Genomic DNA, 27,576 nt, shown 5'->3' with positions numbered 1-27,576 from the left:
CTTACAACTGGGATCGGAAACAAGACTTGTCCGGTAGTGTATAGACCAAACAGTGTTATGATTACTGTGATACGTTTTCTCTTTGACAAAAAAATTGCAAATATATGTCAATGTTACATGCTATATATAAATATAAGGCAATACTTTAATGTTCATGTCAACTGGAAGTTGCTGAGAATTAAATTTCAATATGTTAATATAACCGAAACAGAATATTGAGTAGGGGGTTGGGCTTTTTTATCTATAGCTTTACATGAATCACACAAGGATTACACTATCTGGGGTCCTTGGCATCAAATGCCTTGAAAACACATGGGTCGCAGGGATGTAATTATGCCATTTACACATTGGGGATTCCCTCCAGTCAGACTTATCAAGGAGTCAATGACACAATTACTCTCAGGGACTAATAAGAGATTTCACCCAGTTGTTCAAACAGCCAACAAGTCCATCTCTTCACTTCTCTCAGAGCCATCCATACAATCTCTAAATGAGTGCTTCAAATGAAGGCACTCACCACCACTTACTCATGGTAAGAATACTGAGAACGGATGGAGTGGTTTGACATATCTTATTTATTGGTTGGGCCTTCTCACTGTGTCCCCTTCATACTGCACGTGACTGCTTTGTGGATACGCAGTAAATTCAGTTCTTATTTGCTTTGTAATTAAACCACAAATCTACAATAGCCCTCAAATGTGCTGTCATTGTCTTGGGAATCTGCATTGATGCACTCGATAGGCTATAATGAGAGCTGTGCCAGTAAACTTCACTCCCTTGATTTAAAAAAAGCTCACTTGTCACAGATGCTAGAACAGAGATGCCCAAAGTAGGGCCCGTGGGCCAAAGTTGGCCCATTGTAACCTCTGATTTGGCCCCACCATCCCATTTGAGAAGACAGTAAGAAGGATGGAGAGGGTTGGGGCAAATGCCTTTAAAAGAGATCATCATTTCTGATTTGATGTAACCTTTTTTGTTTGTTTTATTGCTGAGATACAAGAAATAAAACTAACTGAAATGAAATGTTTCAATGAAATATTGTAAATGAATCAGATTTTTAAAAAATCTAAACAATGTCACTTGACAGATGCAGAAGACATCGGTGAGCAAATCAAGGCAAAAACTAGTTGTTAAATACTTTAAATATTAAATAAATTAGGAAATTACCCATGGCAAAGATATTTACCTTTGGCCCGCTAGCCTCAGTCATGTTTGGTTTTTGGCCCTTCATAAGGAAACATTTGGGCACCCCTGCGCTAGAAGATGTTATCCTTGTTAATGTGCCGGATTCCCATGCTGAAATTACAGTTTAAATTCTGCACTTAGCTGTTCAAGTGGAACCAGAGGGACTACACTTTAGCTGTAACCCAGATGGGAGACCATGTAACGTAGGCCATCTAGTGATGTAGGTGCATCTTGAGCATACTTTAGCTGCAACCAACTCCAATGCTGGAAACAATGGTTTGATTCCCACTTAAAAATACCAAAGTAACCTCTTGTGTTCTGAGCCTCCCTGCTTTAAAAACAAAAGTAGTTTGTGTCTGTTTTTTGTGAAAGTTTGATTGTTTATCTAAAGAAAGAAAGTCATTTACATGACGTGATTGTAAAATAATAATGAGAGAATTTCCCTTTTGGTTAACGAATCCCTTTAGCAAAAATATGCAAGCGTAGCTACTTACTTAAAGCCATACAATCAAATTTTGGATAACCTCAAAAAAGCATACTAATAATTATTGCATGCTGACATACAAGCAGTGTGGGAATTTAAGGTAAGCTGATGAACAAAATCAAAAGTAAGCTGTTGAATGAATGTGGCCCTGTTTATCGGGGTGGATGAAATGTATCCTCGCAGGAGTCGAATGGAAAAACATATAGACATGCAAAACATTGCATAGGGCATTGGTCGTTATGCAACCATGGTGAAGATGTGTGTTTGTTTCTCTGTGCGTTTTTCTAAAGAGACTGAACAGAATGCAGCGTGATGTGATTTTATAATGTCTCCAGATGGTTGAGCTGTATTTGAACGATTCCCAAATGAGATTTTGAAAACAGGTTACATGTGTGATTTCAGGCAGGTCTAGAAACATGGTGAGGTGGAAGAAAAGAAGAGGTTAAATCACATTTCTCTGTGCTTAATTCAGAGGTAAATCACTGAAACAAGTGTTCTTACCTGCTCTGTTCATTTCTAAAATCTCCTCTTGGGCAGCAAGAGCGCAGTGTTCGCTGATTTGTGGGCTGTGGTGGGGAGAGTTTATGGCAGACTTACAGTAATTTGCTGAGCCCAGCTGAGGGGCACGGGGAATATGCTTGTTCTTTTTCTTTGGTAGCTTCTGCTTAGCCATGGCTAGCGAGTAGTACATCCCAAAGTTATTGACGATGACGGGCACAGGCATGGCGATGGTTAATACACCAGCCAAAGCACACAGTGCGCCCACCAACATGCCTGACCAAGTCTGAGGATACATGTCTCCATAGCCCAGCGTGGTCATGGTCACAACAGCCCACCAGAAGCCAATGGGAATGTTTTTGAAGTGGGTGTGCTCGCTGGCACGTGGGTCATTGGGATTGGCGCCGATTCGTTCAGCGTAGTAGATCATGGTGGCGAAGATTAGCACTCCGAGAGCAAGAAAGATAATGAGCAGGAGGAACTCATTGGTGCTGGCGCGGAGAGTGTGTCCCAATACACGCAGTCCCACAAAGTGACGAGTCAGCTTGAAGATTCGGAGGATCCGAACAAACCGCACCACTCTGAGGAAACCCAGAACATCCTTGGCTTCGGAAGAAGACAGCCCACTCAGGCCCACCTCCAGGTAAAATGGCAGGATGGCCACAAAATCGATGATGTTTAGGGTGTTTTTGATGAACTTCTTTTTGTCTGGACAGAAGGTGACACGCATGAGGAACTCAAAGGTGAACCACACCACACACACTCCCTCAATGTAGGTTAGGTAGACCACCGTCTCTGTCTCCAGGTGAAACCTTGAGGTGTTGTCTTGAGTGTTCACGTATGTGCGGTTAATGATGGGGTTGAAGGCCTCGTGCGTCTCCAGGCAGAATGTGGTTATGGAAACCAGAATGAAGAACAGCGATGCAAATGCCACCCACTGCAGGAGAGAAAGACAGAGAGAAAATGAGCAAAGAAGGCAATATTCATTTAAAAAGTCTTTTGTTTACATCCAAAAGCAGATGAGAGTGTTTACAGAAGATGCCGTATCGGGCACACAAGACTCACACATGAACATTTACTCAAAGGAGAAGAACTCCCAAAATGTCAATATTGCAACAGAAGCCAAACTGTTAAACATGTTCTTGTGGAGTGCCCTATTTTTAATGTTATGAGACAACAATTTTTATCTGGAGAGACTTTAAATGAAATATTTTTAAATGTGAATCCTTCTAAAATTGTACAATTTTGATCAAAAGTAAACCTTAAACTGTTTTAGATTTAGTTTTTATCTTGTATATTATCATTATCATTATTTATGTATTTTATCTTGTGTATAATTTATTGCTGTTGATGACTTTCAATTGTTAGATTATTTTTATAATTACAGAAAAGTGTTATTTATAAAATGTGGTAAACTTTTTTTTTTTGCGATGACCATTGTCATAGAAGCTGATATGGCAATAAACTCAAAACTCTTTCTTTCTCATCCAAAAGCAGCTTTCCTTGGGGACTGTTCACATATTGTGTGCTGAAGTGTTATATCAAATGGAGACACTATTTTTATATGGATTATACATGTTTCTACAGCGCAGCTAGTTGAAAACATCTCAAGTTTTCAGGATGCCACAAGTGCACTGAGGATCTTGTAACAAGAACACTTGTTACGCTATATGGATTATACATGTTTCAGTAATAACAGTACACTAATGCATAGCACCCAAACACTATATCTATTTTTTTTGTTTTCTCCAAAAGTAAACTTAAGTCATAGCTATAGCAAGGGTCAGTGGTGGTTCCTCAAAGAGCACAGCTGATGGTAAAAAAAAGAGCGGAAGAATGTGTCCCAATACACGCAGTCCCACAAAGTGACGAGTCAGCTTGAAGATTCGGAGGATCCGAACAAAGAGCAGAAGCTAATGAGCACATTGAAATTGGTGGCACACCACGTTTTTTTCACATGGTTTTATAAATAGCCCCTGAAATAGCAGGAATGTACATATGCTCTTCACCGGTTATGACCAAATTTATTAATATAGATTTTGAATAGAGAACTACTCTTAGTCTAGAGATTTTTTTTTCACACATTTCTTTTGTAATATGTTTTCAAATCTAATTTATTTATTTATTTAATATCACTTCTTCTTTGGAAATACTGATTTGCTGACAAATATTTTGTATTTATAGGTGACAAAGTTTCTTTTTTAATCAAAGGTCATAATTTATATTATTTTGTGGCATTCTAAATGTTTTAACAGATTTTTTTTGTCTATTTAATGCTAAGTTACAGAATATAAATATTAAAATATTTAAAAAAAATTACAGAGCCTAACGTTTGAGTGTTTTTGATCATGCAGGGATTTTGTCTGACAAGCGATCTGACCAGAGTCAAGAAGAAATATTTTTTCTTGCTTATAGTCTGAAAAATCCATTAAGGAAAAACTTGGCAGCTGTTTTAAATCTAAACAGCTCTTAACAGTAAACACACACACATTGAAAATCAGAAAAGTTAACAGAATATCAAGTAAATAAACAAGTCAACAGAGCAGCACGTGTGTGGTGTTCTTTATGTCAACAGAAGGTGGGTTCATTTGGAAAAGAAAAATATATATAAATAAATAAAATAAAAAGGATGTCCTTATGTTTAATGGCATTTATGCTTCATTCTGTTGTTCAACAACAACATAGGATCTGGATCACATTTTCTTTCTCTCACATCCGCTCATTCCTTCTCTGACTCATTCATTCTCCTTGCAGTTTAATGATACCCTATGCCAAACAATTTAGTTTTTTTGTTTCTCCTTTTTATGCCCTAACAGTCTCATAGTCCCTCAACTAAATAAATGTGGACTGTTGCTCCATCGCTCCTCTCTGAAAGAAACTTGAGCTAATCAATGCTTCAGCATCAGTTACCACAAGTGATGTAACAGAAGCCAAGTAACAAACCAGACTGATGTCACAATTACTACACTCAAAATGGTATCCTATACATTATACTGTGTATTCTAATTCATTTAAAAATGGGAAAAAAATATTTTTTAATGATAAAAGGAAGTTTAACCATGTACAACTGTTTTTTCCCCTTTAATACAACTTCAAGAATGCATCCTCAAGCTGTCCTCCCAAACTTTTCTTTTTCAATTTCACAGTATGAGGTATTAGTATTATCATAGTACAATGAGTTCTCCACCTGCTAGCGTGTTCTTCCTTTTCTTTACAGGTGAGCAGAATGGTCCGCATAACATGGCCTTGTGCAAACCTCCTACAGCAAGTCCCACGCATGAAGTCTTACATCAAGACCACACGCCTGAGCAACATCCAATCTTAGAGGTGAACCTCAATGCAGCAACACCCCAGCTCAACTGATGAATCTCAGAATCCACATTAGTCAACATTTGAAGCAGATCATCAGCTTTCATCAAAGTGTCCTAAAACTATTGAACAAAACCCTTTCTTGTCTTAGGACAATAAAAAAAAAAAAACTTTTTTTGATCCACTTCAATTGTTGAATACTTTACACTGTAAAACATTCTGACTGCCTTAAATGTTTTGGTGAAATCAAATGAATTTTTTTTATTAGGATCAAGTTAAAGTAACCTAAAAACTTTTGTTTTCATGACTTTTTGTCATATCAATATTTACAGTGTACTCTACTCTAATGGAGCAGTGAATGGCAGCAGATAAATATCATGCAGAAACTATCCCTATAATGAACTTTGACCCCTGAGTGACCTGAGTGGTCTCATCCAGGGTATTCTTTGAGTTTCCCTAAACATTTGAATTAAACTTTTCTGCATTATAATAAATCTTTAAAATTTTCTTGATTCTTGTGTTGAAAAATAAGTTTAAAACGGACAGTTATAATAATATAATGCTTATATAAAGTATTTTAAAAGAGATAGTTCACACAAAAATGAAAAGTGTGACATTTAATCACACATGACTTGTTCTAAATCAGTTAGAAATTTTTTTGTAATGTTAAGCACAAAAGATGATTTACTGAACTCTGGAAACCTGCAGCCGTCGACTTCTATTGGGTTTGTTTTTCCTACTAAATATGTCAATGGTAACAGGTTTCTAGCATTCTTCAGAATATTGTCTTTTGTGTTAAACAGAGCATAAAGACTCAAAGTGCTTTGAAACAAGTCAAGGGTGAGTAAATGAAGACGGATGAATAAAATTAGTATTTTCAAATGATTTCTGAAGGAGCATGTGACATGCAAGACTGAAGTAAATCTGGTGAAATGTAGCTTTGCCATCACAGCAATAAACAGTTTATACAATGTACTGAACTTAAGTGTATATATACAGACTCCAAATCTTTCAACGCTAGGGCACATGATGTAAAACTCCTTTCAAAGAACCAAATTGCATTCTAGCTCTCATTAGCAGTTTATCCATCAAACCCATCTGTCATTAAAACATTAGCAAATTCATTTCCGTGGGGCTGACAGATGGCTGAATCTGAATGACCAGTTCATCTAATATCCATGTTCAATGGCTTTGTCAGCACAATTGTTTGCCCATGATATTGATTCTTTTCTCTTCCTATTTAAGGTGATGAATTGCCTCTGCTGGACTGTTTGGGTTTAGTATCATGCTACTCTGCTTACTGCCATCTGAAGATGAAAGACTAGTTACCCAGCACTCTCGGTCAGTGGCTTTACATTGCTACCACAAATTTTGCATTGTACAGCATTGTGCATGGACTAATTGTTATCTGATTAAAATATTAAACAAAATATATCGCGAACACACAGTAAACTTACAGATTAGATTATTTCCCCCCATGTTTAAAAAACAAAAAAAACATCAGCTTTTTAAAGTTTTATAAGGTTATGTGCTTATTTCATTGAAGACCAATGACAGAGCGGCTGTTTTCATCAGTGACACATGAAATAAGCTTTCATTTTAAGGCTATAATGAGTTTGAAATTCTCATGTTATTCCAAACCCATAAGACTTTTGTTCCTCTTCAAGACACAAATAAAGATTTTAGTATGTTAGAATCTAAGAGATGAATGTCCATGCTATGATATTCTGTTTACCCAAAACTCTGATGCTTCAAAACATTCATACAGAGTTGAAAAAATAATCCATATCAACTAATCAGTTTAATGTAAATAAATCCTAAAATTTATGAGTTAATCATACTGTATGAAGTGATTGTATTTCTTAAGAACAATAAAACCATTTAATTAAATTAAACTCTTCAGTCTCTTTATAACTGTTTTAAAGTATCAGAGCTTTGGTGAACAGACATTCAGTGGAGGGACACAAACCTCTCAAATTTGATCACATTTTTACTCATTTGGGTTTTTAACAACAATAAAAAATGAAGTTTGGAATGACAAGAGTGTGGGTAAACGATACCAAAATATTCATTTTAGGGTGATACAGTATCACATCCAGCTTTTTGTATACAAAGTTGAGGTGAATAAAAGATTACATGAAAAGTGGCAAATGGCCCCTTCGCCAAAGCATTTCCTCCATGACAACAGGGAGAGACGAAGAGAAAAAGATGGGACCAGGCTCATTCAAGTGTCTCAGAAATAGCACAAAATCCTCTCCTCCCTTACATCACCTCTTACTTTCATTCTCTGGTCGTACCTTCTCTTCCTGGAGATGAAAGCTTGTCACGTTCTCTTATGTAACCCAGCACTGCCTAACACAGTGCACCCACATTTGGGACTGCGTCTGTATTTGTGAATTCGTGTGTTTTGCGTCAGTGGGGAGAGCCTGGTGTTGGGTTTTTCATATATGGCTGTGAATGTTGGCATTGCTGTGCTTTCATTTTTGGACAGTATTGTCCCACTGGGGCTTGATAGAAAAAAAACAGTTGGGGATTTCTGATTAACTCCCACCAGTTTAGGACCATCTGTATTAATTATAAAGAAGCTGGTGGCATAACGGGTTTCTCTCTTGATAGTGATAATCTTGTGTCACATATCTGACTGTTTCTATTTGAAGTTCGGCATTTTCCTGACTATATAGTTATAATTATTCATATATATATATATATATATATATATATATATATATATATATATATATATATATATATATATATATATATATATATATATATATATATATTTATTTATTATTATTATTATTATTATTATTATTATTATTATTATTATTATTATTTTTTTTTTTTTTTTTTTTTTTTGAATAAATGAGCAGTGTTTCAAAAGTGCATATAGTGCACCAAAATACACTAAGGGCTCATTCACACAGAGCTTGTCTTCTAGAAATGTGAGATGCAGCAGTCAGGAATGTTTTTTAAAAATAAGACCATAGACCACGAAGGTGTCCGGAAACTGAGGCCCTGTTTACACTAATACGTTTTTGTTTTAAAACGCACAAGTTTTGCTCCGGTTATGCCATCCGTCCATACTATGCCGGAGTTTTTGAGCCCCGAAAACGGAGCGTTTTGAAAACGCTGAAGAGGCTGTTTTGGTTTGAAAACGCTGCTGCTCCGTCTCCATGTGGATGGGGGAAAATGGAGACATCTGAAAACGCAGGCGGGGCTGCAGACATTCACCTATCTGATTGGGACTTTTTCCTCAATATTAAGTAGCCTACACACAGTTCAGTCCTGCTTCCTCTCCTTGTAAATTCAGACTTAGCAAGTTTGATATGGAAAACAAACAAGGACACATCGGGTAAATCTTCAAAGGCAACAGTCTACTCTATAACCTCATTCACATCACCCTGGCTATGCTCTTTCACTTGATGAACAGTCTGACATGCACATCTCTCATATGGGTATGTGCTCTAAGCACGCTGCAGCGCATGCTAAAGTGTGTGTAGGTGGTCACGTGATGTGCGTTTTCAGCAGTTTAATGTAGACTCAGAGCTGTTCAGAAATGCTGGGTGAAACGCTAGTGTGGACGCGGATCGTTTTCATTTTAAAACGCTGTTTTAAAACTAAAACATATTAGTGTAAACGGGGCCTGAGTGCCTGTAAACAGAAACTTCCAACGCTTCCCCGGCCTTTGAGTTGTTCTGATTAGTCCACTGCTTTGGAACTGACACTGATGATTGGTGTTGCAAAGTTTTTTTTTTACTTTCACATGGTGTATAAATTTCACATGGTGTATAGAAAAATGCAGTGGTCTTGTGTGTCAAACCTCAAAAGACACAAGATTTGAGCGTAATGGTCATGCACATTTGTCAAGCACATTTAAATTAAAAAAACAACGGAAAAGTAGAGCATTTGAATGGAAAAAAGAACTAATTTTCTGTGGCTTTCCTGCAGGTTATATGCTGGTAGGTAGTAACAATTCATAGAGCTCTATTTTAACAATCTAGGCCAGGGCCACCGCTAGGGGGAAAGATTCTAAGGACCCACGCAGTTTTGGGGCCCTCAGAGATATTATTAGGGGCCCAAAAGACCACTACCAACCCATCACGGTGCCCGTGATCTAGGCACAAATTCTAAAGCGCTTATTTATACTTATACTACTTATACTAATAATAATAACATTATACAAATTTAAATTGTTGTGAATAAAACTGAAAAAAGCCCCCCGAGATGAAGAAGGCATGGTTTTTATATTTATGTAGAAAATAATCATTTTTTCAACATTTTAATCCTTTCATTTCTTTCATGTGTAAAGACATTTGTGTGTTGCTGTACATATTGTGTATATTAAGCAATGTGTTTAGGGTTTGGACCTGCATAGGCGCATAACTAACGTGCTCTGCGCTGGACTTAAGACCAGCTTTTAGCTGTTCAATGGCACAGTTTATTTCAGTTCATCAAAATAGCAACGTGCCAACAATGCGCCTTAACACACCTCCTTTATAGACCAGCACACCCATGAGTCCACAAAGTGGCACAAATGGATTTACTCTTTAAACAACTTGGTGCAAAACTTGAAAATTAAAGTTGTGCTGGTCTGAAAATAGCAACAAATCACGCTGTGCACGTCTTGCGCCTTATAGACTGATTTCACACGGCTGCCATTTTTAAAAGCGAAATCGAGGCTGCGGTGGGAAGAAACCCGGAAGTATCGTTGGGAGTTACATTAGAACGTTGTGTACTTGGCTGTATATCTTATCAGCGAATAGAAAGAGACACAAATTTATCATTTCACCGCCTTCTGAGTGACCCGAAGGTCCGTTCTGAATGAATGGTGAAAATATAAAGGGATATCAGAGCTCATTTTCAGCCAAGTTCCCAAACACACGTTTTAGATGCCATTTATCAAACTCAAGTTAATGAACTGATTCTTTCACTATATTAGACTTGTCACGTTACTGAATTTAAAGAAAATTTGTCAATTTCCCGCTAACATTTAAAGCACTGTTGATGGCTTTCTTAAAACAGCGCTGATTGGCCATTGTGTTCACGTGCTCAACAGATATGCTTGTGATTGGCCGAGAAGGTCATCAGTTCACCCTCCGCTGTTTACTGAGCACAAACACAGCCGAGCGATCTGCTTGATGACTCTACTGATCCTTATGGCTGTTTCGCGCTTGCGCTCCAGTCTCCGTGTATCTGTGTTTGCACTGGGTGAAGAGCGGTAAACTGAGTGCAAACACAAGATACATGGAGACTGGATCGCGAAGCAGCCGTGAAGATCAGTCGAGTCATCCGCGCTCAGCGGCGCTTCAATTTTAACTTAGCGGGAATTAGACCGTTTTAAAACTTCAGTACCGGGACAACACGAGGGTGTGCTACAGAGGACTGCAGTGTTTATCGCTCACCAAGTTACATAGGCTGAAGCAGGGAAGCGTCCCCTCTGTTTACCTGCTGCCATGAACTGAAGCCTAGGAGGACACTTGAGCATATTACTCTTACAGAGCTTGTGATGTTGTTTGATGCTAAATTGCTTTTAATTGTTTAAATGAAACGTACTGACTGATATTAAAGTGATGTTTACACCATATCTGTATTTTGAAATCTCTGCAACAGCTGGAGGTTTATAGTCCACAGCATGTCACTGCAATGTTTACAGTGCTGGTCCTATACTTCCGCGTTTCTTCCCACCACAGCCTCGCTTTGGTTCTTTAAAATGGCGGCCGCGTGAAATAAGCGTATTGCGCCAGGTGTATGATAGGGCCCATAGTGTTTATTAGTGAATTATTTAACAATTGCTTTGGATAAATTAAAAGTTCATTTACACAACAACAATGTGGTAAAACTGAGAGGTTAGCTCTATGCTTTATTGAGACGTTTTGTGTAAAGCTTACTGTTGTCAAAATAATCGCTGTTTATTAAAAATACAAAATAAAAAAACGAAAGTAAATTGCTGTATTTTGCATGTCTGGCTACCGTTCTTGTTTTGTTTGTCAATTATTTGCGCATGTCTACTGACCTGCAATGCAATGCGGAATTTCTTAAGTTTTAAATGCAGCTTTAAGTTTTTAGTTTAAAATGATGTGACCTTAAGCCCACCTTAGGAAAAAAATAAGCAATAGGCTTCATGGGTGTGTCACTGAATCATTCATTAACTCACGAAACATTCAAAAACACACCTACTACAATAGTTTTTGTTGCTTTCTTTAGAATTATAGCAAAAACTGACATTAACTTCCATTATGTCTAATATTTCGTACATTACGAATTATTACCTTTAAAAATAATCACCTTCAAATTGTTAGCTTCTTTGTAAACAAAGTCAACCTTATGGGCGCCTTTAGACAAAACTTTTTTTGTTTTCAATATCCATTTTTTCCCCTGTTTTTATGCTAAATGCACAGTCTCTGCCCTTTCGTAAGCACATTTCAATCAGTTAATAGTGCATTAGCAGGTTTAACCAAGGACGTCCTTTTCAAAATATACTCTCAACTATGTTAAGTGCGCAAATCACAAATTCTCTAAATTATGCATGCTAAAGATTTTTACGGAAATCGCAAACCCTCATGGGGAAGTACAGACAAGAGCAGATGCATAAAAGGCTGCGGGCCACTAACTTCATGTGTATGTGTGCTGGCATGCCTGACGTCCAGTTCACACAACACAATTCCATTAGCTTTCAGTAATTCATAAAAATATTCCACTCAAGCCTCAGATTGCCCAGCTTTCCTGACCAGTGGAGATAACATGAGTGCAGAAAGAAGGAGGACTGTTAAACGTACATTACACACTGCTGTTATGCCATTAATGTACAGGGAAATTGCCCTACTCAAAGCAGAAAGAAGTGGCCCTCTCCACTGATGGGAGATTAATGGGAAAGATGGTGCTGGCCGTTCTTCAAGGAGCTATTCATCTCTTCAAATATTTAGCAGATCATTTAAAGATTTAAGAACGTACAACCTCTGTAACCCAGCATTACATGAGATGCAGCAAGACATCCCACTAATTTAGTAACCACAATCACTTGTGTTGGCTTCACGTCTCATTATAAACTTCAATTGAAGGCAGCTGTAGCTACATGAACCGACAGCGGTTTATTTAAACTTCCTCCATTGAAAACCTCAATGTAATTTTTTACAGCTTTAAGCACAAGTCATCAGCTCTTCCTTTAGTCACAGGAAACACCCAAAGCCACACTTTGCTCTCAAAAAGTAAACACAGCCACAACAGTGGTCAACCTAAACTTTTACTGATCCTCTTTCATCTGGTTGGTTGGGTTTTTCTGTTTCTATAAGTTTGTGGCTAGCAGCAGAGAGGGTCAAATCACAGCAGCTTAATGTAATGTTAATGGTGAAGCGTAGCATTTCTGTATCTTTCGGCACTGCAATCTGGGTGCTTTTGGGTTCAACCAATAGCTTGAGTTTGGGGAGGGACTAAGTATTTAAATAGGCTGAAATTATCATTTTTAGCTGCCTCTCATTCTAGGGCATGAAGTGAGTCAGAAGCTTGATCTGGTACACCTACAGATGCAGCATTGCGTCTTTTATACACAATTTGATGTAAAGCCATGATCAAAGCCAGCTTTTAAATCCTAGCAGTGTAAAGGCACCTCTTCTTGCTCATTATGTGCAGTATACAAGGACACGCCATTTTTATATAGCTGTAAATATTGATCCACAAGTGAAATCTACCACTACTAAGTGCAAATGTGCATGCAAAAAAACAGATTACAAACTTACTTTATTTTTCATATTGGATTCCAAATTACATTTTTTTGACCAATGGATGTATGTAATTCCATACATAGCCACAAATATATTTATTTATGCAAATATATAGATATTTTTGCAATATTTTGAATTGTGTGTTTCATACATGACAATTATACTCTCATCTGCCACTTTATTAGGTACACCTTACTAGTACAGGGTTGGACCCCGTTTTGCCTTCAGATCTGCCTTAATTCTTCATGGCATAGATTCAACAAGGTACTGGAAATGTTCCTTGGAAATTTTGTTCCTTATTGACATGATAGCATCACACAGTTGCTGCAGATTTGTCGGCTGCACATCCATGATGTAAATCTCCCGATCCACCACATCCCAAAAGTGCTCTATTGGATTGAGTTTGGTGACTGTGGAGGGCATTTGAGTACAGTGAACTCATTGTCATGTTCAAGAAACCAGTTTTATCCTGCTGGATATAGCCAACAGAGGATGGGTACACTGTGGTCATAAAGGGATGGACATGGTCAGCAACGATACTCAGGTAGGCTGTGGTGTTGACACAATGCTCAATTGGTACTAATGGGCCCAAAGTGTGTCAAGAAAATATCCCCCACACCATTACACCAACACCACCAGCATGAACCATTGATACAAGGCAGGATGCATCCATTATTTCATGTTGATGACACCAAATTCTGACTCTCCCAGCAAAAATTGTAGCCTCAGTTTCCTGTTCTTAGCTGAAAGGAATGGAATATAGTAGGAAAGTGTGCTATTTCTAATGTCATGCAAAAGGATCCATAATGAAAACAAAAGTGACTGCGCGCACTATTATGCCGCCCTGTGGGGGGAGTTTGCTGCCCTCACAACTATGTCATCCTAGGCCGGCTCTAGGTGACGTGAGAAGAAAAAAAACGACAAACTACAAGCTTTACATGTTTATATCAGTTTCATATTTTTCCAAACTCACTTTTGTCACTGTTTTGGACCACATTAGCTAATAGATATCTGTAAAACTAACAGACTAAAACTAACATCTAAAATTTGTATTTTAATTAACAGTACTTTTAAGAGTAAGTTGCTGTTTTTCTATCTATTCTTAGCATCATACTTATTATTGATTGGAAAAAAACTGTAAATGTGCTGTAATTCAGCTCAATGACATGTTAACGCCTGTGCATTTCTGGTTTACTAACACTTGGGATATTCTGTACAATAATAACTGGAGTAATCAGTGGAATAATCCACAATTTCCATGCTCATTGGCGTTGTCAGTAAAATTGTTTACTTGTGATATTGATTTTTATCTTTTCTCTGTATTCAAGCAGATGAAATACTGCTGCTGGACTGTTTTGGTTAAGAATCACGCAACCTCGCAAAGTGCCTCGGCCTCAATAATGCGCACATCATCATGGCCGACAGTCATCTGACTAATCGTCAACGGAAGCAGAACAGTCAGCATACCATAAAGTCCATTAAAAAGGACGATATCAGCTTTCTTCTCCTGTTTACACAAATGCCTTTTTGCTAAATATAATAAGCTGCCCCTCAATGGCCATTAGTACATTAAATTCTGTAAGGCCGACAGGTGGCTGAATCTGAATGACCAGTTCGTGCACTGTTGAATGGCTTTGTCAGCACATGTGTTTACTTGTGATATTGATTCTTTTCTTTTTCCGTATTCAAACAGACAAATTACCCATGCTGGACTGTTTGGGTTGAGAATTGCGTTAACTCACGCTTTAGTCACACAGTAAAGGTCGAAACTAACAGAACAACAGACTGCGCTCTGACTAATAGAGTGCATGCAAAAGAATGCTCTCATCTATCTTTTCTCAGTCTTCACAGATACACTGGCAGATACATCTCTCAAGCAGCGCTCTATACCCCAAGCTCTCACTGTGTGCTTTTGTTTTAAGCTCGACTTAATGTGTTGTTCTATTCTGGGAGCTCCCTTCAGGATGAAACAGGACTAAATCTACCATGAATTTAATGGCTTGGTTCTAAACGAATGCCGGTAAAGCGAGATAATTACAAATATTTACGAATACAAAAAAATGACCTTTTTTTCAATTCAATTCAATTCACCTTTATTTGTATAGCGCTTATACAGTGTAGATTGTGTCAAAGCAGCTTCACATAAAAGGTCATAGGAACAGTGTAGTTCAGTTTGTAGTGTTTAAGTTCAGTTCAGTTTAGCTCAGTTCAGTGTGGTTTAAAAATCACTACTGAGAGTCCAAACACTGAAGAGCAAATCCAACGATGCGCAGCTCTATAGATCCCGAACCATGCAAGCCAGTGGCGACAGCGGAGAGGGAAAAAAAACTTCACTAATTGGCGAAAGTGAAGAAAAAAAAAACCTTGAGAGAAACCAGGCTCAGTTGGGCATGACCATTTTAATTTCTTCGCTGGCCAAACGTCTTGTGCAGAGCTGCAGTCTCTTTCTCTTTTGATTAGAAAATTTGATTTAAAGTGCATACTTTATGCAGAGTTCAAATTGCCTTCACAAACATATTTGTTTATTTAAGTAGTGTTGGGGAAAGTTACGTTTGAAGGTAATACATTAAAATATTGAGCTACATTAAAAAAAAAAACCAAGTTGCATTACTTAGTAACTTTTTATGGAAAGTAATGCGTCACGTTACTTTTGAGATATTTTTCATACCTGCCTGAGGCTTCATCTCTTTCAGAACTTTTAAATAGTGGAGATCTGCTTTTAACAACACAATGTATAACCTACACCTTCATTTACCTTAAAAAAATACAAAAAAATTTAGAATAATGTCTTTTTGAGAACTTCCTGATGCTATACATGCCATATATGCAGACTAATGAAAGTTGAAAGCAATGTATTTGCTACTTCTGTATTTTTGTCTTATTAGTTTAGTAAAATCACTGTCCATTGAGACAATCTCCTTTCCTTCCAAAAAATAATTAGAATATTTCCCTCACAGAAATGTAAGCCTCTGCCATCTTGATTTTTGTCTGTTACCGAATGGAGTTAATTTTCTTATTGAGTGAGATTCAATGTGATGACACTAAATTTAATTCAGCAAACTATTTTTAAAGCGAATTCATTGATCTAAAAAGTAACTAGAGTTACATTTCAAAAAAGTAAGTCAAATATTATTAACGTTATTTGAACATTATAACGTTACTTGTTACTTTGAAAAGTAATATTAATACATAACTCGCGTTACTTGTTATGCGTTACCCCTGTTAAGGGTCTTTTTAAGTTTTCCATTAGCTCAAAAAGTAGAGCGCACAAAGGTTGTGAGATCAATTCCCAGGGAAAGTAGGAACTGATCAACTGTGCACCTTAAATGCACATAGTGTTTGCCAAACACACACAAATATTTGAAATCATCATTTCAGATTCTCACCCTGTACAACTTCTATACTAATATTTAGGGGCCAAGCACCGAAGGTTTGACATATTCACACCAAACTTGGTGTATGTTATGACAACCATGGTCTGAAATTACCTGCAGCGTTTCAGCGCACTGCCCCTAGTGTCCCGGAGATACAAAAAATGGCTTTCTTTGCTTATAACTTCTCAACCCTTGGTCTAAAATTTATAAAATTGGTCTTTAAAATATCTTTACATCTGGCTGAGTATGCCGAGTTGAATCTTGTCTGATTTTCCCAGGTCAGCCATTTTGGCCATTGGCCATTTTGAGTTATGTCAAAAATTGCAATATTTTACGGACGTATTGTTATAAAACCTGATATGTGTGTTCGGGACTGTGCCCTGAAGGTGCTCAAAAAAGTTCCGTCACAGCGCCACCTTTTGGTCAAAGGTTATAACGATATTTCTAAAAATGCTAATAACATTCGACTAGTTTTGCTTGTTGTTATGAAACTTGTCTTGATACATTCCTTGGGTTTTCCTGAGAATATAGAATTATGCCTTAATTAACTGAACTTCCTGTCCGCCATCTAGCCTTAAGTCAAAAACCTACTTTTTCGAACTCCTCCTACATCGTTTGACTGATTTGCACCAAATTTGACTTAAATCATCTTCAGACTGTGCTGACATGTGGATAGGTGTAACAGTTTTTGTTTACTGCACCGACAAATGTGATGGCATGATGCCAAACTACATCTGAGGCTGTATCTAGCAATGGTTAAAGATAATGACACCAAATTCTAGGTCTGTCATTGTCTTCTCACACTAGCCACACCATAAGAATTTGGCGCCACCTATGGGTCAAGAGTTATAAGATATTCATTTGTCATTATTAATGAAACTCACAAATTTGGTAATAACTTTTGCCTGCATATGCTTATTTTGATTAAATTTGTCTCAAATTATTTCTTGGGTCATGCCGACAACACAGATACCAAATATCCCATAATCTCCCAAACTTCCTGTCCGCCATTTTGATTTTGTTCAAACCATACTTTTTTTTAACTCCTCCTAGATGGTTAGTACAATCTTCATCAAATTTGACTCGGATCATCTTCAGACCATGTAGACCAAAAGTTATGGCATTCATGTCGATAGACAAAACTGTTGTCATTTAGCACATTCGCAAACTTGATGTAATGCTGCCAGATGACATTACAGGTTGAATCCCGGCAATGGTTTGAAGTATTGAAACCAAACTTAATGTGTTCAATAAACAATTAAATTCAATCAATAGAAATCATACAAAATTTATCAAATGATTTTGAAAAGTTTTGTCTAATGAGTTTTATGAGTTTTGTGTCATAAGACTGGTCTTGCAGATGCCTTTTATCATACAGAGAACATTGATAAAATTTATTCCCTAATTGGCACGGCTTCCTGTCCACCATCTTAAATTAGGTTGAAAATCTGTTGTTGAATTCTCTATAGATTGTTAGCCCAATTTCCACCAAATTTGGCTCAGACCATGCAGCCAAACAGTTACAGAATTTTCCTGTTGCTCTGTAGCTTGTTGCTGTGCTTGTTTATGATGTGGCCACTCAGCTGCTTGGCCCCGATAATTGCTGCTTGCAGCTGTATTTATAGTAATATTTGTTCAAAATACACTCTTAGAATCTACAGTAACTTACAGTAGTTCACCAGTAACTTACTGCAATTACAACAAAAATAATCTGTTTACATTTACAGCATCATTTATCTTGCTGTATACGTATTTATAGTATTGTATATCTTTACTGTGAAATATGCTGTCATTTTTGCAGTGCAACTTTTTAAAAATATTTACAGTTAAATACTGTGATTTGCAGAAATCATTAACAGTATATGTATAAAATGAAGTGCATTATTAAAAGTCAAATCTGATGTCTCATCATCAGGGCTTAAGTTGTGCCAGAACAAGCCAGATCCAAATCCGATCAGTTCGGGGACCTCGCAATTTACAAATTAAGCACTGCTCATCATGGTGCAATCTGACATTTATTCTTGTCGATAATTGTAAGTAAAAAATGTAAAAATGTATTCATAGAGTGCCTTTCCCAAACAAAAAGTCACAAAGTGCTTACAGTCAAATAAAATCAAAACAGGTTAAAATCCAAGTACAAATACCACCAAATGTAAAAGCTGCTGCAGTTAATTAAAATCTTGTCCAAAAAGATGTGTCTTTAAATGTTTTTAAAAGGTTCAACTGAGGCCAGAGTTCTCAATGCTAAAGGAAGAGAGTCACAACACAACATGCACTGTCACCTTTTGTCTTAAGATGCCAAGATTTAACAATACCCCATAACCTGCCACTAAGTATTTATAAGTTGATCAGATTCAGGACACTGCTGTTGATATCGCAATATTATGTCCTTATTTTAAACGAGAAATTGCCTGCTTTTACACTCAAAATTGCAACCAAAATATAATAAGTGACCCTTGACCATATCCATAATTTATTGCCAAAAATATACCCATGCAAAAAGAGAGACTGGTTGTCTGGTTTAGGGCCACATATAAAATTTTAATTTAACTCTGGAAACTGCAAACTCAGTGCACTTGCTCTGGCAAGATGTTCAAGTACAGGACAGCTGTCAGAGATTGTGGGATAATGGGGTCTAAAGAAAGTCTCCCAAGAAACAGTTTGAACCCAACAATGTATACACATCTTTAAGTAGAGTAACTGAAAATTATAACACCGAAATGCAGTTCCACCTGCCTGGAGCAAGATCCACCACAAAACCAGAACTCTTTGGATTTGGGTGCCCCAGTTTGAGCATCTAATACCCAATTCTCCTGGCCAACGGTATCAAGGCTATTCACAGTTGCAGGGTCTCCAGAGCCACTGGCCTGCAGCTTTTTAAAAGGGTGTCTTGCTCTACTTACTGCTCATAGACAGAACTGGGGGAGATGGAGGGAGAGACAGAAATAAAGGGCGTCCTAAAAATTCTGAAGATTGGGAATGCAGGCCCTCTACACTAGCTGTTGGAGGCATGACAGTTTTGAAAGATGTCTTTTCTTTTCCTTAGGGATGTTTTTATTTGAGCAAAAATACAATAAAACAGTAACATGGTTTAGTTTTTAATATATTTTTTAATGCCATTTATTCTTTTGATGCAAGGCTGAATTTCCAGCTTCATTACTCCACTCTAATTGTGATAAAAAAAAATCCTTGGGAAAAAATCTTTCTCTGCTTCATATTTTTCTGGAAAAGATTTACAGTCTATTTTTAAAGATATTTTTTTGTAACATAAATTAATAACAGCGGCAGCATGGTGGCGCAGTGGGCAAAATTGACTCACAGCAAGAAAGTCACTGATTCGAGCCCCGGCTGGGTCAGTTGGCATTTCTGTGTGGAGTTTGCATGTTCCCCCCGTGTATGTGCTGGTTTCCTCTGGGTGCTCCAGTTTTCCCCATAAGTCCAAAAAAAACATGTGACATAGGTGAGTTGGTTAAGCTAAATTGTCCGTAGTGTATGTGTGAATGTGAATGAGTGTGTTTGGATGTTTTCTAGTGATGGGTTGCAGCTGGAAGGGCATCCGCTGCGTAAAACATATACTGGATAAGTTGGAGATTCATTCCACTGTGGTGACCCCAGATTAATAAAAGGACTAAGTCGAAAAGAAAATGAATGAATGAATGAATTAATTAATAACAGCATTTAATTGAGATAAAATATTTATTCAGTTGTCACTGAATTGTTTCATTGTCGCTTTGATTTGTGTCCTTGCAGATTAATATTATATTTTTTGAATGCTAATTTGGTAATGCATTATAGGTTCCACTAAAATATTAAGCACCTGTTAAGCAACTGTTTTAAACACTGATAATAATCAGAAATGTTTCTCGAGTAACAAATCTACTATTTTTGAAGAATCGTTCAACACCGAAGACTAAATTAATGATGCTGAAAATTCAACTTTGAAACACAGGAATAAATTACATTCATAAAATAGGTAAAAAATACAAAACAGCGGTTTAAAATATAAATAATATTTCACATTTTCCCTTTTTAATATTTTATTTGGACCAAATTAGGGTTGGGCAATGTCGACTAATTTGGCATCGTACAATGTCTAATGTGAAACATCGCGATGGACGATGACATCGGTGTCGTAGGCAGCAGTGAATTACTTATTTATGCATAATTAATTAATCCATAACAAATTAATTATTTGTAGCCTACTGTTTCAACTACCTGATCTGCATGGTCTTTATTTTACCCATAACCAAATCATAAATAAATCAAGATAAGTTACACACAAATTACCACCTGTCAATCACTTGACTCTGGCATGAATAGGCAGAGTGATCTGTGTCATTATAATGGCATCTACAAACTTGGTTGGTAAAAAAGGTGCACAACTAACAGTAACCAAATAAGGTTTTCACTAAAATTACTTGGTACAAGCATGAAAGCGAAGGGTTGAAGCAGTGTACTGACACTATGACACGTTACCTGATAGATTCAAAAGACCAAAGAGTCGTTAGATAGAGCACTCACTGACTGCTGGAGCTCAGATGTGCACATACGCTGCAGCGCATGACTTTGTGTGTGGTCACTTGATGTGCGTTTTCAGTGGTATAGAGTTGATGGAGATCTGTTCAGGAATGCTAGGTGAAACGCCAGTGTGGATGTAGATCATTTTTGTTCTAAAATGTCATTTTAAAACTAAGACGTATTAGTGTAAATGGGGCCCAAGTGTGTATTTTTCGCAAGCGGGTTGCTGCAGCTATGGGGCAGGGTGGAGGATTGCGATACCGGCTCAGCATCGTGATGTCTATCGGCCATCAGTGATGGAAGATGGCATTATTTATTGACCCAACCCTAGATCAAATCAATGCAGACTTGATAAGCAGAAGGGCTCCCAAACTTGCATCAACCATATATTAAAACATATGTTGTCTTACTGCTCTTTCTTTTTTTTTGTAATGGTTGTATATTTTGGCCATAGATGTGATAATAAGTACAATCTTCTGTCTCATTTTCAGGAGAACGTGTCGGAGGTTTGCCAGGACTCTGTGTCAAGGTGCTCCACCCCATCTCTCTCCGGTAATTAAGGGGGTCTGGGCTCTGCTCTGCTGCTGCAGTCTAATTAATGTTAATTACTGTAGGCTTCCTCTGGGGCTGACTTCTCTTCTGCATTTATATAGCAAGATTCTGTGCAAAGGATCAGCTGCCAGTTTGGATGAGAGGAGGCTAAGACGTCTCACAACTGGTAGGTCTGACTTTATCACTATGGCTTCGACCACTAATCAGTCCAAGGTTAAAGGGAATGTTCACATGATTTACTCATCCTTTAACTTGTTTCAAACCAGTTTGAAGTTGAAGAAGATATTTTGAAGAATGTTGGAAACCTGTAACCATTGACTTCCATAGTATTTGTTTTTCCTGCTAGATGTCAATGATGATAGGTTTTCAGCTTTCTTCTTCTTTTGTGTTTAACAGAAAAAATAAATGAGAATAATAGCAGAATCAACGTTTTTGGTTGAGCTGTCCTTTAAATATGATATTTTGGAATATGAGGTGCGTCCCAAATCGCATACTTATGCACTATTCTACGCCATTTTGTAGTATAAATAGTGTAAGCAGTGTGTTCAGAAAACTCTAAAAATAATAAGCGCACTTTAATTACCCAGATGATGCACTTATTTAACTGGTAAAATGAAGTGGGGAATGATGGACACTTCACGCACTCAACGACTGCAGCTTTGCTCACGTAGCAAAAGGGGTGGAGCTTTCGGGCGTACATGTTGGATGACTTTATTTATTTTGGATTGTGAAAGCTAAATTCTCCTTCGAGTGTGATTATACGCCTCTCGATGGTGAATGCAGTTAAACTCATGGTAGGTACTATTTGGTACTTTGGTCATTTATTTAACTAATTTGGCAACCGTCAAAACATCATCAGGGAAACAGTTTGAATTTTCGCTTGGTAAAAAAAACATTAGAGTTAGTCCGTTTAGGATGTCACTAATTTCATATACCTTGCTGTATATAGTGCAGGGGTGTCCAAACTTGGTCCTGGAGGGCCGGTGTCCTGCATATTTTAGTTCCAACCCTAATTAAACACACCTGAACCTGCTAATCAAGCTGTTTAGGTACACTAGAAACTTCCAGGCAGGTGTGAAGGAAGTTGGAGCAAAACTGTGCACGAGACCGGCCCTCCAGGACCGAATTTGGACACCCCTGGCATATTGTATAGTGTGCCATTTGGGATGCAGCTACTGTCTCCAAAAAGAAGAACCTCTGAGATGCACAGTATTACACTGAAATGAGCAAAACAAGTTAACAAATGCCTCACTGTGGGTGAAAGAGAGGAGAATAAATAGGAAGAGGAAAGATAAGGAAAAGAAATGGCCAAAAGGCAGATAGAAAAGTGTTCTATTAAATAAAAATGAATTACGAGACTTGGAAACCTCTTCCGGTCCTGTTTCAATTTTTCATGCTGACTTATATTACATAAAAAAACACATATTACATAAATCCACTTGTGCGTATGTACAGAAAATGCTCTGTTACTGCCTATCCCCCAGTGTCTTATTCTGTCTCCTAATATTCCAGCAATTATCCACCTCATTTTTCAAAGCAAGCAATTTCCTGGTTATATGCAAAAAAACTAATAAGTGGAAGAATAATAAAAAAAAATGCTGTAAACTGTGCAAATCTCTTCATAAAAACAAGTTTATGACTGTGAAAATAAAATTTCAGTTAGCAACATCATTCGGTGTAACGGACTGTTTTTGCTCTGGTAAATGAAATGAAAATTCGACCACTATTCGACACTCACTCTCATGTTTTTCCAAATCAATTTTTTATTTATTTTACTATCTCCAAGTAAATGTTTAGCCTGAATTTCTAACAACTCATAAACTGCATAAACTGATAGAAAAAAATATTCTTGATTAAGCCAAATCAAGTTTAGTTTTGTCCGATACATGTGCAGACATACAGTGGAATGAAATGTTGTGTCTCGTAGGACTGCTGTGTTTCATAAATAAACAATCATAAATAAAAACACAACCAAAGACTATAGAATATACAAGACATGTTACTTGTATAGTTTTGAATGGGGGCAAGTGTAACGGTCAATATGGCGAATGAAGCCCCGCCTAATAGTACAAGAGCCAATCATCAATCGCTTTAGACTGATGTTTCTCCTGGGACCAGTTGTGTGCTTTTTACGACAGTTTGGTAGTCAACACACTGGAATCTCAGTGAATATTTGCTTCACAGACAGAAGATATATCCACATAAAGCTTGAAATCTGTACTTTTAAATGAACCCACTGCACTTGAAATCAAATGTTTCTTTGGTTTTGTAATCTGTATGAAACGAACACGAGGTACAATCCATCCTGTCAAACGCACGTTACATGACAGCAGCAACTACTCAAACGCCCATAAACATGTAAACAAAGAGTAACTTTAATTTCTGGAGGACATTTGTCATCAAGACCAAGTTGTGGATTACATAAGAAGACTAGCGTGATCAGATGATAATGTGTAACACTGCCGTAAATGAGGTTGGTGTCGTGATCTTCCTTTCAAGTGTACATGCGCATTAACTTAGGCAACCTGAAAATATACAGATTTTGTTTGATTCAGACGTTCAAAAACTAAACTAATAAGACCGTTGTTGTTCAATTTTATCGGTGATTACAAATAAGTAATGTATTCATAAGCTTGGCAAACTGAGAGGCCTGAGAGGCTCTTTTTAAAAATGGCCGCTGAGTGAAATTACTTGCTTTGATAGGACTTTGACACAACACTGGATGTAAGACCTATTTTAAACCTATACATAACTAACATAGCGGAGCGGTAATATACTAAACATGCTTAAACTAAACACTTAACCTAAGGCAGACTATATAAGTGCTTTTACAGAAGACAGAACAATATTGTTGAAGTTATTGTGCAAAAAAGGTATTTAACAGAGAAAAACATGCAGCGCAACATGATTTGTGGCACATTCACAAGTAAACATTGTTTCCTTATTGAGTCCTTGTCAGATGGTGTTTAATTAAACTACCCGGTGCATTTAGAGAGAGAGAGTGTTTCTACAGGTGGTTTGTCAAACCCACTCACCTGTCTGAGGCACACTCAGAATTGCATGATATTTTAAGGTTTTTGTGTGGTGTGAGGGACAGAGGTGGGGATCCTGGATTTGGGAGCTGGGTGTGTGGTTAAAATTTCAGATTAAGGAAAGATGACTGAAATTGCTTGTGGAGAGAAACTGTTGAGTATTCTAGTTGAGCAGGCGCTAATGGACTCTCTTTCAAATTTGATTAATAATATCTTCATTTTTTTTGTACACCACCATTTCCCCTTCCTATTCCCCCTTGGTCCTTGGGTGAAAGGGGAAGGGCTTTAAAATTTACCCCTAAGAATTGGGACAGCACTACAGCACCTGCACACGTCATCATTTGCCATCGCGATCTCATGCTTCATATGAAATCAGACGATCGCGACTGCTGTAGTTATTCCAGTTGTGCTATTTTTTGGTATTTATCTTCAAGAAATCACTGAAGGCATATATTATCATAATGACCTAATGTGGCAATAAAATCGTAACTGTACTGTGCATTTACACAGTAGCCATATTTATCTATGTAAACACACCAAAAAAAAAAAAAAACATTACCATTATGGCAGACACCGTAAAAAGGTCATTCTCAGCCACTAGACTTTTCTGACAGGGTACTCCAGTGTCATTTAGTGTCAGAATGTTGTGGAACTGCTATACAGGAGTTATGATTATGGATTCTAGATCGCGAAATTCGGCTGCGTTTTCTTTTTTTAAAAGCATGACGGTAAAACACGTATGTGATTATGGTTTGTTCGTCGTGATTATGGTTTGTTTGTCGTAAAAATTCGTAATAATGACAAAAAATACTAATTTGTGGATCTCGTTACTTCCGGGTTCAGCAATACTGCGGTTGTGGCTGGTGTATTCTGGGAAATGTTCTTACCCCTTGGTTTTAAGTGTGGTCCTAAAAAATCTTCGGTCGAAGGGCTATTCACCCCTTCCCCTTAGCCCTACGCATTCAAACTAAAGAGAATTGGGACACCCCTACCCCTCGACGTGAACGTGCAAAACCGGGGTAAGGGGAAGGGCTAAGGGGTAGAATTGGGATTGGGCCGAAGTATGGTCAGATCCATTTTTATGTTCAAAATAATTTAGACAGACACATACTGATATTAAGATCATTCCAACATAATGTTTTTAAGTAGTTTTTGCCCGTGAAGTCCTCTGAGAGCAGAGATATTTGGTTTTAGCTGACGTGCTGGATTTAAAAGCTGGACCAGATGTCAATTTAATCTCTATGTATTGAAATCACAATAGCTTTTCAATGGACTCAGCATAAAGAGAGCAAATCACACACAGTGGGACCTGTTCTATACCTGACCGTTCCCTATACAACTTCTGAAAGACCCACAGTCTGCAAACAAACACTCAGCCTGAACAAATAAACCCTTTTTGTAATAGCAGATGGTGTACATGACTTGTAATACGATGACAAAGCAATACAGTACTTTGTATGCACAATTGTGCAAATTATTATGGTAATATAAGAAGTAGAAAACTAGTGTAAATTGATCCGATGCATTTATCCTTTTGTAAAATGCATGTAAATATTACTGTCCATTATTTTAGTATACGGAGACCTGATAAATTAGAAATAACCACCAGTATACACCATATACTTTTAAGATGTACGATTTACTGTTCAAAAGCGTGGTAAAGGCTTTAGAAACACTGCCTGCTCCAGAAATTTGATCAAACATTTTCATTTGATAAAAATACATTAAAGCAATGATACTTTGAATTAGTATTAAAATTTAAAATAACCACTTTTAATATATTTTAAAATGTATTTTTATTATATGACATATACACATTTTATATATGTCTTTAGTGTCACATTATCTTTCAAAATTAATTTTAATATGTAGATTTAATTTTCAATTCAGGAAGTTTTGATATTTTTGAGAATGCCTTATTTCTTTGTTTTTTTATTCTTTGATAAATATTTAATTCTTTAATTGAAATAGTACTGTCTAAGCAATAGTATAATATTAAAAACAGAAACAAATGTAAAAATGTATAAAAAAATAAACATACATTTAAGCTTACTCATTTTTTCTGTATCCTTTGTGCCTGTTTTTCTTTTACTTAAATGCCCACTGAATCTATATAGCCTTTTCCATGCTTCTCAAATGATGACTCACAGACCATATCAAGCCTGTCAGTCATTTCTAATGTCCTTTCAGTTGACTTCAAATCAATTTTGCACTGCCTGATACATCCTAGAGGTCAAAGGTGAGTTCAATACTATTTAGTGTTCATCAATTAGTGGTCCATTGTCCAGATTCAGATCCAGCCAAGCCTGTTTAAGTCTCTTTTGGCCAGAGTTCAGAAGCATTAGTTTCCTCAATCATGATGACAAACGTTGGGTGCTTCTCAATTTTTATTTTGCATCCTTGTTTTCTCTCCTCGATTGCTGTCTTTGAGTCTTAGCCCCACCCATTCGGGAAGTGAGGGAAGGATGCAAGAAAAAAATGGAGGACAGAGGACAGAAAATTTAATGGACTGAAATAATATATCTTTGTTTCCTTTAGCATCCTTTAAAAGTGTCGACATTTAATGAATACTGTACACCACTGAATTTGCTTGCAGAACATATAGAAAAAATTGTATATGTTGTAATATTTTTTATGCCTCCACAAAACATCACACTTGTCTGTATTATTTATTTTGCTTGTTATTTTTAATTTATTATTCCCGGTTAGTAACTGCTTTTTATTTGTACTCATACGTACATTTCTGTCACTATCACTAGCGTTCTAGGCTTTGCAGATTGCTGGAAAACATGCATTATCAACCCGAACTACAGTTCTGACATCATATGAACTACAACTCCCTTCAGGCACCACACACACCTGTTCTGGTTCACCTTTGATTACACACACAGACACACACACAC

The 27,576-nt window shown here is 37.1% G+C and overlaps 1 protein-coding gene across 4 annotated transcripts in view; it reads right to left on the bottom strand.

Moving 5' to 3' along the window:
- Positions 1–27,576, bottom strand: part of kcnc1a (potassium voltage-gated channel, Shaw-related subfamily, member 1a) — a 61,204-nt gene that overhangs the window by 18,210 nt on the left and 15,418 nt on the right. For all 4 annotated transcript variants that reach the window (XM_056461635.1, XM_056461632.1, XM_056461636.1 and 1 more), the window contains exon 2: positions 2,171–3,104. In XM_056461635.1, coding sequence (XP_056317610.1) covers positions 2,171–3,104 — 934 coding nt within the window. The remainder of the gene's footprint in view (positions 1–2,170; positions 3,105–27,576) is intronic.

The sequence above is a fragment of the Danio aesculapii genome, chromosome 7, assembly GCF_903798145.1.
Source record: "Danio aesculapii chromosome 7, fDanAes4.1, whole genome shotgun sequence".
Classification (NCBI taxonomy): domain Eukaryota; kingdom Metazoa; phylum Chordata; class Actinopteri; order Cypriniformes; family Danionidae; genus Danio; species Danio aesculapii.
The sequence above is the reverse complement of the archived record's forward strand: the minus strand, read 5'-3'. Positions and strand labels throughout refer to the sequence as shown.